Source organism: Neodiprion virginianus, chromosome 6, assembly GCF_021901495.1.
Source record: "Neodiprion virginianus isolate iyNeoVirg1 chromosome 6, iyNeoVirg1.1, whole genome shotgun sequence".
In the NCBI taxonomy this organism is placed as follows: domain Eukaryota; kingdom Metazoa; phylum Arthropoda; class Insecta; order Hymenoptera; family Diprionidae; genus Neodiprion; species Neodiprion virginianus.
Genome location: NC_060882.1, coordinates 16,115,233 through 16,128,090, shown reverse-complemented (window position 1 = coordinate 16,128,090; position 12,858 = coordinate 16,115,233). Strand labels below are relative to the sequence as shown.

The following is a 12,858-nucleotide window of genomic DNA, read 5'->3' as shown; positions in this document are numbered from 1 at the left end:
GCCGCCTACAGCTTTTATAATATTCTTTCCTATCTATAATACGTAGTTTACTAGATAAAACCCTACTAATAAGTCCGTGTAATAACTGTTTCTTACAAGGTATAAACTCCCCACCCCCTCCAGATTATTATTCTCTCTATAATACCGTGCAAGCATATCTCTCCGTTTATAATACATATACGTTATCAGTCCAAAATCGGCGAATCAACCGCAATCGCGCCACGGAAATAACGCGATCAATCTAACAATGTCCTATTAGCTATATAGATTATTTTGTTGTGAATTTCGAAAACTGGAAAGTATAACGTAACCCAATTGTCTCGTGCACGCAATATATACGTACGTATAAAGAAATGTCAATCTGCGTAATTGTGTCGATGCATGATGTATGTATGCGTGTTCGTTTTATACGCGGCGGTCGCTCGCAGTTGTCATGTGAATAATGCAATGATAATGATAATAATCATAATTTTAGTAGTAATAATAATAATAATAATAATAATAATAATGATAATAGTAGCAATAATGGTAATAATGATAAATTTAATAATAAAATGTCAAATATAAAATATTTTTCACTACATATATTAATGCTTTATTAATTTTCATCGCGACTGAGTTATACTTTTTTTTTTTTATTATTTATTTTTTTTTTTTTAATTTTTTTTTTCCGTGTTTTTCTTTACTGCTGCAGGGTATTTTGAAACACTACGCACAACATTCAATATATAATAATAATATAATAACTATATGTATAATAATGCATGTAATATACATTATATAATTGCTATACTTTTAGGAAATATTAATTTTCATATTATTACTGAATTTTCTTAATTCACTTTATTTTCATTTCATTTTGCCGTCAAATTTTTTTTCTCCCCCTCTCTCTCTCTCTCTCTCTCTCACTTGTTTTTTTTTGCATTTTCGTAAATCAATTTTACATCGCGCGGTGTTCGCGATTTTCTTTCGGATATCCGAGTAAAATGATCGACAGAACGCGCGTATAAACCTCTGTTAAAGAAACGAAAATACCTTAAATTTCAATATTATCAAACTCCTTTCCTTTTTCTTTTTTTCTTTTAATCTAGTTTTAATGTTATATTTTTATTTAGTTTTGTCTTCATGCTCTCCCTCTCTCACTTTTCACTCTCCCACTCCATCGTTCGTTCTTATATTAATAATAGTTATTATTCTGAAATACTGATTCTAGATTTGGGGTGGTTGCCTCGCTCGGTTATCGCAAATATACGTTCATGTCTACGCACACACACGCAGGCACGCAAACACAAATTAAATGTAATTATTATTATATACACGTAATAATGTCATGAGAGGTGCGTCGACGTGGCATTAACTATAATGTTAATATTCCAGCAATAGGTGCCTCGCCATTATAATGGCAAGAACAATAATGATAAAGATAATATATCTATAATACGTATATATATAATTTATACGGGTAACTAATATGCATATTCATATCGTGACTCTCATATGTTTTTACGTACGCGGCGAAACTTTTATGCATATTACATACTAAATAATGATAGAATTTTGTTTAATGGGAAACGCGTCGGTATATGTGTATATATATATATATATGTGTGTGTGTGTGTGTGTGTGTGTGTGTGTGTGTGTGTGTGTGTGTGTGTGTGTGTGTGTGTGTGTGTGTGTGTGTGTGTGTGTGTGTGTGTGTGTGTGTGTGTGTGTGTGTGTGTGTGTGTGTGTGTGTGTGTATATTATAATCATGGTTACATTTTTTGCGGAGCAATCTGATAGCGCCGAGTGAATAAAAATAATGAAAAAAAAAAAAAAATTAAGGTAAAATAAAATAAAAAATCGATACCATCAATTGTATCAAGTTGTACAAAGTACACAGAGTTCGAATTTTTTGCCACCATTTATTCAGTAACCAACAATAGGAAATATCTGTTCGATAATAAACTGCGTGTTACGGGTGCACGCTATTCACGCGAAATTCGAATATTCACTGCCAGCACACGTCGTGTACATAAGTAGCCTTTTATGCACGTGATTTCAAAAACACGTTAATTAAAGAAAATTCCCTGCAATTCGTACCCGCGTCTCAACTTTCGAACCCTAGATAATAAACAAGATGTGAGATACGATTGGGTGTAATAAAGTGTCGCGAGCTACGATCAGTTCCGGAACGCTTGTATACTCATTTATATACTTCGTCTCCTTCGCTCTTTATCTCTTTTTCACATTCCTTCTCTCCTTCAAACATATTATATCGTACTAAAAATCAAACGAAAGATTAATTTAGCGGAAAAAAGTACAACAACAAGAAACAAAAATAAAAGAAAAGCTTTTCTATGAGATCGAGTTTGTGGGCTGAGAGACGAGCTACGTTGTTTTCTTTCCCCTACGTCGTAGAATGCGTAGGTGTCGTTATTGTTGTTGTTATCGTTATCGTTAATGTTGTTGTTGTTATTATTATCACTATTATTATTACTACCGCTACCACTACTACTGTTATTGTTGTTATTATTATTACTACTACTAGCATAATTATTATTGTGGAATATAGGTATGCGAAATTAACTGCATTAAATTGTATACATAGATACTAGGATATATGTATATAGTTTTTTTTTTTCCCGGGTATAAATATACGAATTTACCACGTACATATAGTTAGAGCGTGTTATTATTTCTTTAAATATTTCTTCGTCCCTTCCACCCCTATTCGCGTCTCTGGACCGCACATCCGCTTCCTCCCTTGCATATATATTATACACCGTGATATTATGCGAAAAGTGAAACAATAACTTACGCATCTGTTCATCAAATGTTTCTATTACAAATATTGTGGGTTCTCGTTATTATTTTTATTATTATCGTTGTCGTCGGTGTCGTTGTTGTTATTTTTTACCATTATATCAAATTTCCCTCTGAATCCAAATGTACTATAGGCGGAATTCGAGTACTATGCACAAGTAACCAGTTAATGTGCCAGGTTACGTTTGCTCTTCGTATCGCTATGCGACACTCTCAAGTTTTTTTAATCGAGAGATACGGCATCTTATACGTTGCAAAACCAGCCTATCAAAATGTGCACGGTGACGAGAATCAACATTATTCATGTATCATCGCTTACTCCGACTCATTTTATGTACAGCAGTGGTTTGCAATAGTGTCGATAGTGATGGATAATGATAATAACAACAACGAGAACAACAACAACAATAATAATAATAACAATAAAAATGATAATAATGATAAATATCTACCAATAATCTCTGTCGATTTAACTTTTATAATGTTAACGCGCGTCGGTTTTCCATGTTAAAATTTGAAAAGCGCGCGCGTTTTGTTTACCATCGTCTACGCGGAGAATAAACACACACCGGCGAAATATAAATCACGTACCGATCATCCGTTGAATTTGAATATATATTTTTATACAATAAAATGAGATAAAAAATCGAGATATAACAACATTGAACATATTATAATAATACTAGCGCAGTAATATATCGGATACATCAATCAAAGATATATATATATATATATATATATACATGTATAAACCTAAGACTGTAAACCCCAGACGTTTTTACTTACGACGGAAGATTTTTCGTTCAGAAATTACAGCCGTTCGAAATTGGTTCATAAAAGTGCTTCATCGGATTGCTATCGGATTGGCCAATTTCGAACGGCTGTAATTCGTCAATGACAAATTACCTATCGAAAAAAAAAAAAAAGTTTCAGTCACACATTGGTAGCCTACGGGGGCGATATTCCTGGGTCACCTTGTATATATGAGAATATATATATATATGTATATATATATATATATACGCAGGTATATAATATGTACGCCTACACGCACGTCAAAGTACACGAGAATCCGTAATTTTTTTTTGTTTTCCTTTTTTTTTTCTTCGTTTTTATGTTTCATACTATATATAAGCAAAAATCTAATTTAAATATAATAATGATAATATACCTATTCAATAGAATATAATAATATAGTAAATATAGTTAAATTAAGCAACAATGATCATCTATTCGTCTATTTATTATATTCATTCAATATTCCTATATTTTATTTATAATTCCCTTATACTTTAGTTATTATTCTTTGAGATATGTATCGTAGTTCATATCATATATCATAGCGTTTCCAATCTACAGTAATTAATGGAAAGTCGGACTGTGTCGCCAATATTCCCAGTTTTTGCCGTTACTATTTTACTAATTACTTTTCATTTCCCAATTTATTATCTTTATCCTCGTTGTTGTTTTCTCTCCCCCCCCCCCTCCCCCCACCCACTCTCTCTCTATCGTTCCGTCTGGTCAACAGCGTGTTCGCGAGTTCAACGTCTTTTTTCCGTACCTCTGCACCGCTTAGCTTCGTATTTCAATGCCGCTGTAAACTCTGTGACAATTCATCGGTAAATATGATATGTGGCGAGTTGGTGTTTCGCGAGTGAATTTTTTTTTCTTTCTTTACAATTATCATTATTATTATTATTATTATTACTATTTTCATTTTTTTTTTACATAACCCTTTAAGAAAATGGCAGTTATCGGTCACAGCCAATGGCTATTTATATATTCATTATATTTTATGTCCTTAATACGTATAATACGATTATCATTATAATATTACTTCGTGTTACACATACGTTTTTTTTTTTTTTTTTGTTTTTTTTTTCAATATAATAAATTACTTCTTAAACGAAGGTGTCGTCAAAGAGAATTAATATCGTTAAACGAGTTACGCAAATTCGCCACATATTATATTTCATACGATTAAATAAATCTTAACCAGTCTCGACGATTTTTATACGCCCATTTTAGTATATACGAAGCATTTCCGATTTTTTACAGGTGTACCGGTAAAATTTATAAACGCACTTTGTGCACGCAATATGATACGCATAGTACAATGCTGTGTAAATGTCACGAGTATTTTCGAACGGAGAAAAACTGAAGTCGCTAATGACGAACGTATTGGGGAATAAGAGATTTCATGCATTTCCTTGCGGGATCACCGAAAATTGCAAACACCTGTCAACTTCAGAAGGTTTTACACCGTCGCGTTTTATATTCTTGTCAATCCTTTTTTTGTCTTTGTAATGCAAACCCCTCGACGACGGGATACTATTTGCATTGTCTCTCTCAATTCATTACTCCTGGTTCTTCGCAAAAATTCAGCAAGTTTGACGAAATTTAAAAGTGGTCTAGGTATCCTAACCTCTTTCTATCCAACTCACAATCAGTTCAAACACAAAGCCAACGAGTCTTTCCTGTTGACCACCTTTCTTCTTTTTCAGTAATCAAAATAGACCGAAAGCTCATCTGCTTTTTCATAAATTAATGTTATCATTAATATTATTATCAACGCTGTCATTATCATTATTATTATTATTATTATTATTATTATTATTTGTTTGTCATTCATTATATTATTACTATTATTATTTATAACTAGCTGCACCTAGATACGTACAAGTTGTATAAGCAAGTAAGTCTCACCGTCTGATGTGACGCCGAATACGGACGAAAAGTATATAAATGAAAGTAGAGATAAAAAAAAAAAAAAAAGATCACCTCCGTAATTAATAAATCGCATGTCAGAACCTCGGCCAAAGTGAAGGCTGCCAAATGTTTAAGCTTGTTATATTTTTAATTTTTTCAAGCTCAGCTTATTTTTTTTGTTGTTTTCTCTTATTGTTTGGATCCCTTGCGGTTTTTATTAATTTATTATAAAATCATTGTCTTATATTCTTATTATAATTATTATTGTTGTCATTATCATATTAATTAGCGTTGATCACTCAGGCAGGGATTTCCCTCATGTCTAGCGGAGATTCTAGACAAACTATCATGCCACGTAGTTGCCTAACAATCGAAGCTGCTCAGTAATATGTAGCAGGGATGAAAAAAAAAAAAAATAATGAACCGAAAAACGAGAGGAAGTTGAACGAAAAATTCACCTTGCGAAAAGAAAATAATAAATATGAAGATAATCGCCGCGTATCGAACGTATCCACTATGAAACGGGTCAAGTTATGCCTAAAGTTACTCTCTTTCTCTCTATCATTAGAGAGACATTGTTTTCTTCCTTTCCTTTACAAGCATTTGTGTGCGTGCGCGTGTCATATATATATATATATATATATATATTTTCTATCAGAGTTTCACTCTTCGTCTTTCGACGGTGCGTGGTTATTACCATTCTCTAACCCCGTTGTAGTTTTCCCCACGAGCATCGGCAACCACCCTACGCCTCATCTTTTTTTTCGCTATATACTTTTTTCGTCACTCTTCAATTTTTTTTTTTTCCCTATTCTCTTTTTTCACTTCAATTACACGTAAAAACTTCTTTTCACACGCGCGATACGTATAATAATAATAATAATGTATAGAGATACGAGCATTTTTTTTTTTTTTTCTTTTATTACTGTTAATTATTTGTGTTGTTTTTTGTTTTTTTTTTTTTTGTTTTTTTTCACCGTTATTCTTTTAATTACTAATATATATTATATAATCTTATAGATCTATATATGTATATATATATATATAATATATATATGTATATACACGTATACGTATATATATATATATACATATATATATATTGAGAATTTTCATTGTTCATCTAAATTTTCACTAAAACTGATTATATTAAATTTTTTTTTCTGATTTTTGTATCATTTTCTTTGCATTTGCTCATTTCATTTTCATACTCGAGTTCAGACTTATATATCGAAGTAAACAACATAGGTATCATATCATGTATGCATGTTGTGTTTTGCGTGAGTGATGTACCATACATATTTACTACACCTATGCGTATGTATATAATGTATACCTATACAGGCGTCGAGTCGGATGATCATTACTCTGGCACAATCCTACCTGTATACATGTTACTATACGTACGTATGCATGCACGCTTCACGACATCATCACACCGTTTCTGCCTTAATTAAAATTTAAAACATAGAAAAAATATATAATCCACTTTTGCTTTTAAACTTAAATAATATGCGACTTTTTCTTGTCTTTTTTTTTTTGAGTTTTTTTTTCCTTTCTTTCTTTTCGCGTATTTCTAGTATGCATTGTTCTTTCTCGCTTATCTTTTTCGAGCATCCATTTTCTGATACATACACATACACATATATACATATACACGTACTGTATATAATTGGTGCAATAATGTAAAGAGCTTCGGTGCTCTGCGAGGGTAACGAGAAGAAAAACGATCATCGATATTGTGGGAAGTAAAAAAAAAAAAAAAAACAAACAAGAAAAACTTCATCACTAAATCACACCGATAATGGCGGGTCAATTACGCGCGCGCACACATACACACACACACAAACACACAAATATAATAAATATATATATATATATAGAGGTAAATATAATTATGAAGTCGTTAGTTTCTATGAAAAACAGCGTAATATATAATTTACGTAATACGCACACACACACACACATGTATACATACATACATACATACATACATATATATATATATATATATATATATATATATATATATATAGACACACACACACACGTTATGTCATGTTATTAATATACTATGTGCATACATACTTAGATATTATATACGTAGCGGTAAAAAATATTTCTTTCACCGATTGGATATTATTCGAATAATGTTAAGTATTCTCGTCGGAGCTGCAAATTGAGCATTTTTTATATACGTTTACACCATTAGCAACGAGTCAAAGCATATCTTAATGACTACTACCTTTTTTCTATTCAAATACTTTTATTTTCTATCTGTTTTTTTTTTTTTTTGAAATTAAATTATTATTATTGTTGTTATTGTTATTAATTTTATTGTTATTACCGAATCATTATCATTATTTTTATTCCATTTTTCTTTCAACTCCCGTCATTTTTCGCCGAATGGTTTGTTAATTTGCCTTGTTTAATTCATGTGATTTTTTTTTTCTTTTTTTTTCCTTTCTTTTCTCACCCCCAAATGCTACTGTAAAATTATATCATCTCGCCGATAAAATAGGCGAATTTTAGCAAATGTGGCTCCGAAACAGAAACTCCTCATCGTGTTATCTTTTCAACATTGAATTTCACCTCTTCGTTTAGTTTTTTGTCACGTTCGTATAAACATATGCAAATGAGTGTTTTGTGTGTGTGTGTGCGTGTATGTGCGCACATATATATGCGTTTTGCAATCCGGGGGGGGGTATCAAAGTTCTATATACATATATAATACGTCTCTCTTCAAAACGAAAGGTCTACATGCATTAAAATTCTAAAATATTCATTAATTATCATTAGTTATTACTTGATTATTACTCTAGTCAAGAATACACTCACGGGTTAAGGAGTGAGATAAGCCCGTTCGCAGCCTACAATCCGTCCACTCGTGATCCGTCACCATTTTTTTTATATCAACAATAGTTTACAGTCGTAGTTTTCCTTCCTCTAGCCCCCTGCCAAGTGTTCCGTTACACCCGTCCGAAAAACGTCATCCCCTCCATATACAAAAATCGACAGACGCGCAAAAATACAAAATCTAAGACTCATCCGACGAAACATCGTGCACGTTTCACATATACAATTTAATATCTAACACGTGTACGTGCGGGGGTGTGTCATACTACTCGTAATTGTCGAACCATGTATGCAATTTCATAATAATCGGATATATATAGATATATATATATATAATGTTTAATACTCCGTGTGCGGAGGGGACATGTGTGTATAAAGAGCGTCATAAACGTGTGACATGTATAGTCGACGATCGTGACAGAAGCGGGATGGTTAAAATACAGCGATCGTGTTGCCGACGAGTCGCACTGCACGCTGCAGCTTATTTCACCGTCATTAGAAATTGTGTGTTCGAGATGAGGTGGAAATGAATTGGAATAAAGTAGAAAAGAAAAAAGGAACAAAATAAAAAAAAAAAAAAAAAAGTATCCGTACCGTGTATACAAACGATATGCATGTAAACAAATAATGGGTAATATAAAAAATAGATTTAAATGGAATGAAAAAATCGAGATTTTCTTTTAAGCTGACACGTGATCGCTATTTTTTCAATATTACAAATATAACGTATAAATCGGCCGGATCAGGAAATAATGTACATCAACAAGTAAACAGCGGCTGTGCAACTCCACGCGTGTATAATAGAATAGTAATATACGGTAAGAAAAAAAAAAAAAAATAATAACCGGGATTGATTGCAATTTTCTTCAATTTTTTCTTTTTTCTTCCCATACATATATATTTTTTCTCTTTTGACCGCGTACGTATCGGTACGCTTATTGCATCGCCAGATCGTATATCTTATTGTGAGAGTAAAGAAAAAATTTAACATATAATAAAAAAACAAAAATAACGAAATCCGGTTGAAGTCAAAACCAACAACTAATAAAAAGATCAGGGGCAAATATAGATAATGTCCGTTATTAAAAATTACCATTACTTGAGTGTTTATTATTGCTGTTATTACTACTACTACTACTACTACTACTACTTCTACTAATACTATACTTGTTACGCTTCGCCGAAGCCTTCCGAGAGAGGAAATTTTCGTGAGAATATAATAAGAATCGTCGTAAGTAGATGTACCACCGAAGTAATGAAAATACAGTACACTGCTGTACAAAATAATAATAATAATAACAGTAATAATAATATTAACAACAACAACAACAACAACAACAACAACGAGTTGTCGTTAACCCACTATTCACGGCAATGTAATATATCAACGTGATCGTCGCGGTTGTCGTCGTCGTTGTCGTTACTGTAATTTTTTTTTTTTTTTTTTTCAAACCACCTTATTTTATCATATCTATCGTAATATTACATCGTATATTTAATTATATATTTCGTTGTATCGGGTTGTGGCGGGAATTTGCAGCGACGGTTCATAAAGTCCCCCTGCAATCGGTATTTTACATATACACATATATGCATATATTGTGTGTACGTTTCTGTGTGTGGCTGTGTGTCTATGTACATTCATACATATATGTATACATGTATGTATAATTACACGCATATCCATACATAATAATCCAATAGTATTTAGTAATTATTATTGGCAGCAGCGTTGCGAAGGCTATGCGATATATATATATATATATATATTAATAATTAAATTAAATATATATATATATATATATTATATATATGTGTGTGTACACACACACACACACACAAACGCGCGCGCGCGCGCGCATGTATACACGTATATATACATGTGTATATATGCATACATATTTTTGAATTCTGATAATTTTTTTGTTCGTCGGTTCTAGAAAAGAAATATTTTACATTGTGCGCGAGTTTCCATTGCTCGGAGGCAGCATTCTCATTATTGTTTATTGTTTATTGATTTATTTTTTCAACTTGCCGTATTCAATAATATTATTATTAATTGTTTCCTCTGCCAGAGGGGGGCAGGGGGGGTTTGCTTCGTGGTGCTGGCGATGGGAGGCTAGTTATTTGCCGTGTATCGTATATATCTCTCCCTCTTTCTTTCTTTCTTTCTTTCTTTCTTTCTTTCTTTCTCTCTGTCTCACTCTCTCTATATATATATGCGTATGTGTTTTTGTCGTTTGCTTATTATTTACTGTTGTTGTTCTTTCGTCGTGAAAACGAATTTTACAGCGTACATTATAATCATTGTTGCTTGGTCAATGTTTTCATTATCACCCGACAACAATATCGCACATGATGATTGGATGCTATATGTGAATACATGTATATATATAATATACCCTACATTACAAGTATGAATATAATCACACAAACAGCGTCATGAGAATCTCATAATACTATTATATATCTCAGTTATAGGTACTCGTCTCGGCGATGTTTGTGGTATTATCGATAATAAACGTACAAAATATAATTATGATCGAAACTAATAAGAGGTAAAAAAGAAAAAAAAAAAAAAACAACGCCCAATCGAACCGAAACGAGACGCGACGTAGCGCGGTGCAACGAGAAACAACAACAACAACAACAACAACAATAATAATAATAATAATAATAATGAAATAAAAATAGAATTACAATTTTTACTCGAATGGGAAGTAAAAAAAAAAAAAAATAAAAATAAAAATAAAAATAAAAAAAAGAATAAACAATCGTAGAGGAAAATCGCTCGACAAAGGTTATACATACATGGCGAGGGATGATTGGAGGGGGGTAGGGGGGTCGCGTCCTCGCGTCATTTATGAGAGTATGCGGAGAGCCTGAAGCACCGGTCGCGAGCAGACCGGACAGCACGGATTGGGGCTCTCGCAAACGCGGTTGCCACAGTCAAGGCAGAATAGATTGTGGCCGCAGGGAACGAGGGCCGCGGTGACCTCCTTGTCGCCGCAGACGACGCACTCGCGCCTGCCGATGCCCCCGCCGAGGAGGGAGTCCGTCGGCGAGGCCGGGCTCGCCGAGGCCGGTGGCGAGGGTCTCGAAGGCAGGGCGACCCCGGGGAAGGACCAGATCGAGGAGGCAGCTGCCTGGGACTCGAACGACGGGGACTCGCCGAGGCCCTCGTCCCGCTCGAGGCCCGCGCCCCAAATCGCTACGAGGTCGTTAAGCCCTGGGGCCCCGGAGCTGCTCGAGGAACTGCTGCAGCTCCCGCTGCTCGAGAAGGCGCCGCTCGAGCCGTTCGAGCCGTTGGAACCGGGCGGATCGAGGCAGCCGAGGATCGAGCCGAGCCCGCCGAGGCAGAGGGCGCCGAGGAGGTCCGCCTCCTCGAGTCCTGGGCCCGATCCGGTCCGGAGGGCGATGTGGGCCTCGATCTCGCGCCTCGCGGCCTCGACGCTTTCCGGGAGTCCCGTCACCTCGAACACCGGCTCCTTGTCCCGGCTCGGCGTCACGATGTAGGTGTGCGTCTGGTGCTGGATCCTCTTGATCGTCGCCCCCTTCGGCCCGACTACTAGACCCACGACCCTGTAAGGTACTCGAACCTGGATTGTCACGTGCCCCGGGACTGAGGCCGGCGGTCCTGGAGGGGCGCCGAGCAGAGCTCCAAGCGAACTCTTCCGCGACGCCCGGATCTGCGAGAAGTGCTCCGCCGCCGAGAGGATCTCCCGCTTCGCCCTCGCCACGTCCTCCTTGCGCCCCGTAACCACGAACACGGGCTCCTCTCCCCGGACCGGCGTCTTTATGTACGTGTTCGTCTTCGCGCGGAGCGCCTTGATCTTGCAGCCTGGAACAGGAGAAACGGATTGCCGAACATTAATCTCCCGTCGTCATAGTCGTGCTTTTCGCAAAATTTACCCACAATCAGATTTAACGGACAGCCAATTCTCTCATATTCGGTGAAAAACGGCGGCGGGGGGCATTACACGTTGATACGCGCAGAGGGAATGGTGAAAGTTGGCGAGCCGGGCGAGCTTTGTGCCTTTGTCGTCGTCTCGTGCAGGCTGGCCATCCTGACCACGTGCCAAATACTGGTTGTAATATGCAGGCGATGAACGTTTGTTCAGGGTAAGAAAATCTCGAATAATCGAAGGAGTGGCAAACTTTTATCCTTGACCGCAGCCTTATCTCGCCGACTAATAGAATTCGATTATCACGCTTGTGCACGGTTGGCCACTCAGTTTTTAAATTTTCATCGCTTCCTCTCGATGCATCAAGAATAAACGCGCCCCGTTGTCCGAATCAAAAGCTACGTTGACTGAGATAAAGCAGTTTAAAAGATTTTCAAAAATGTTATCCACCCCATTGACGGAGAACACGAATGGAAGGATGAATCTGAACAAATTCCATTAAATCAAGCTAATTCGAAGATACGTCAACAATTTGAGAAAAGTTTTTAGGTATATGATTGCAACGTTCGAAACGATCAAACTC

The 12,858-nt window shown here is 35.6% G+C and overlaps 1 protein-coding gene across 1 annotated transcript in view; it reads right to left on the bottom strand.

Annotated features, from left to right (window-relative positions):
- Positions 1-10,334: 10,334 nt before the first annotated feature.
- LOC124306996 (RNA-binding protein MEX3B) overlaps positions 10,335-12,858 on the bottom strand; it is a 41,400-nt gene continuing 38,876 nt past the window's right edge. Inside the window, exon 2 of the mRNA XM_046768245.1 lies at positions 10,335-12,211. Coding sequence (XP_046624201.1) covers positions 11,232-12,211 — 980 coding nt within the window. The 3' untranslated portion in view covers positions 10,335-11,231. The remainder of the gene's footprint in view (positions 12,212-12,858) is intronic.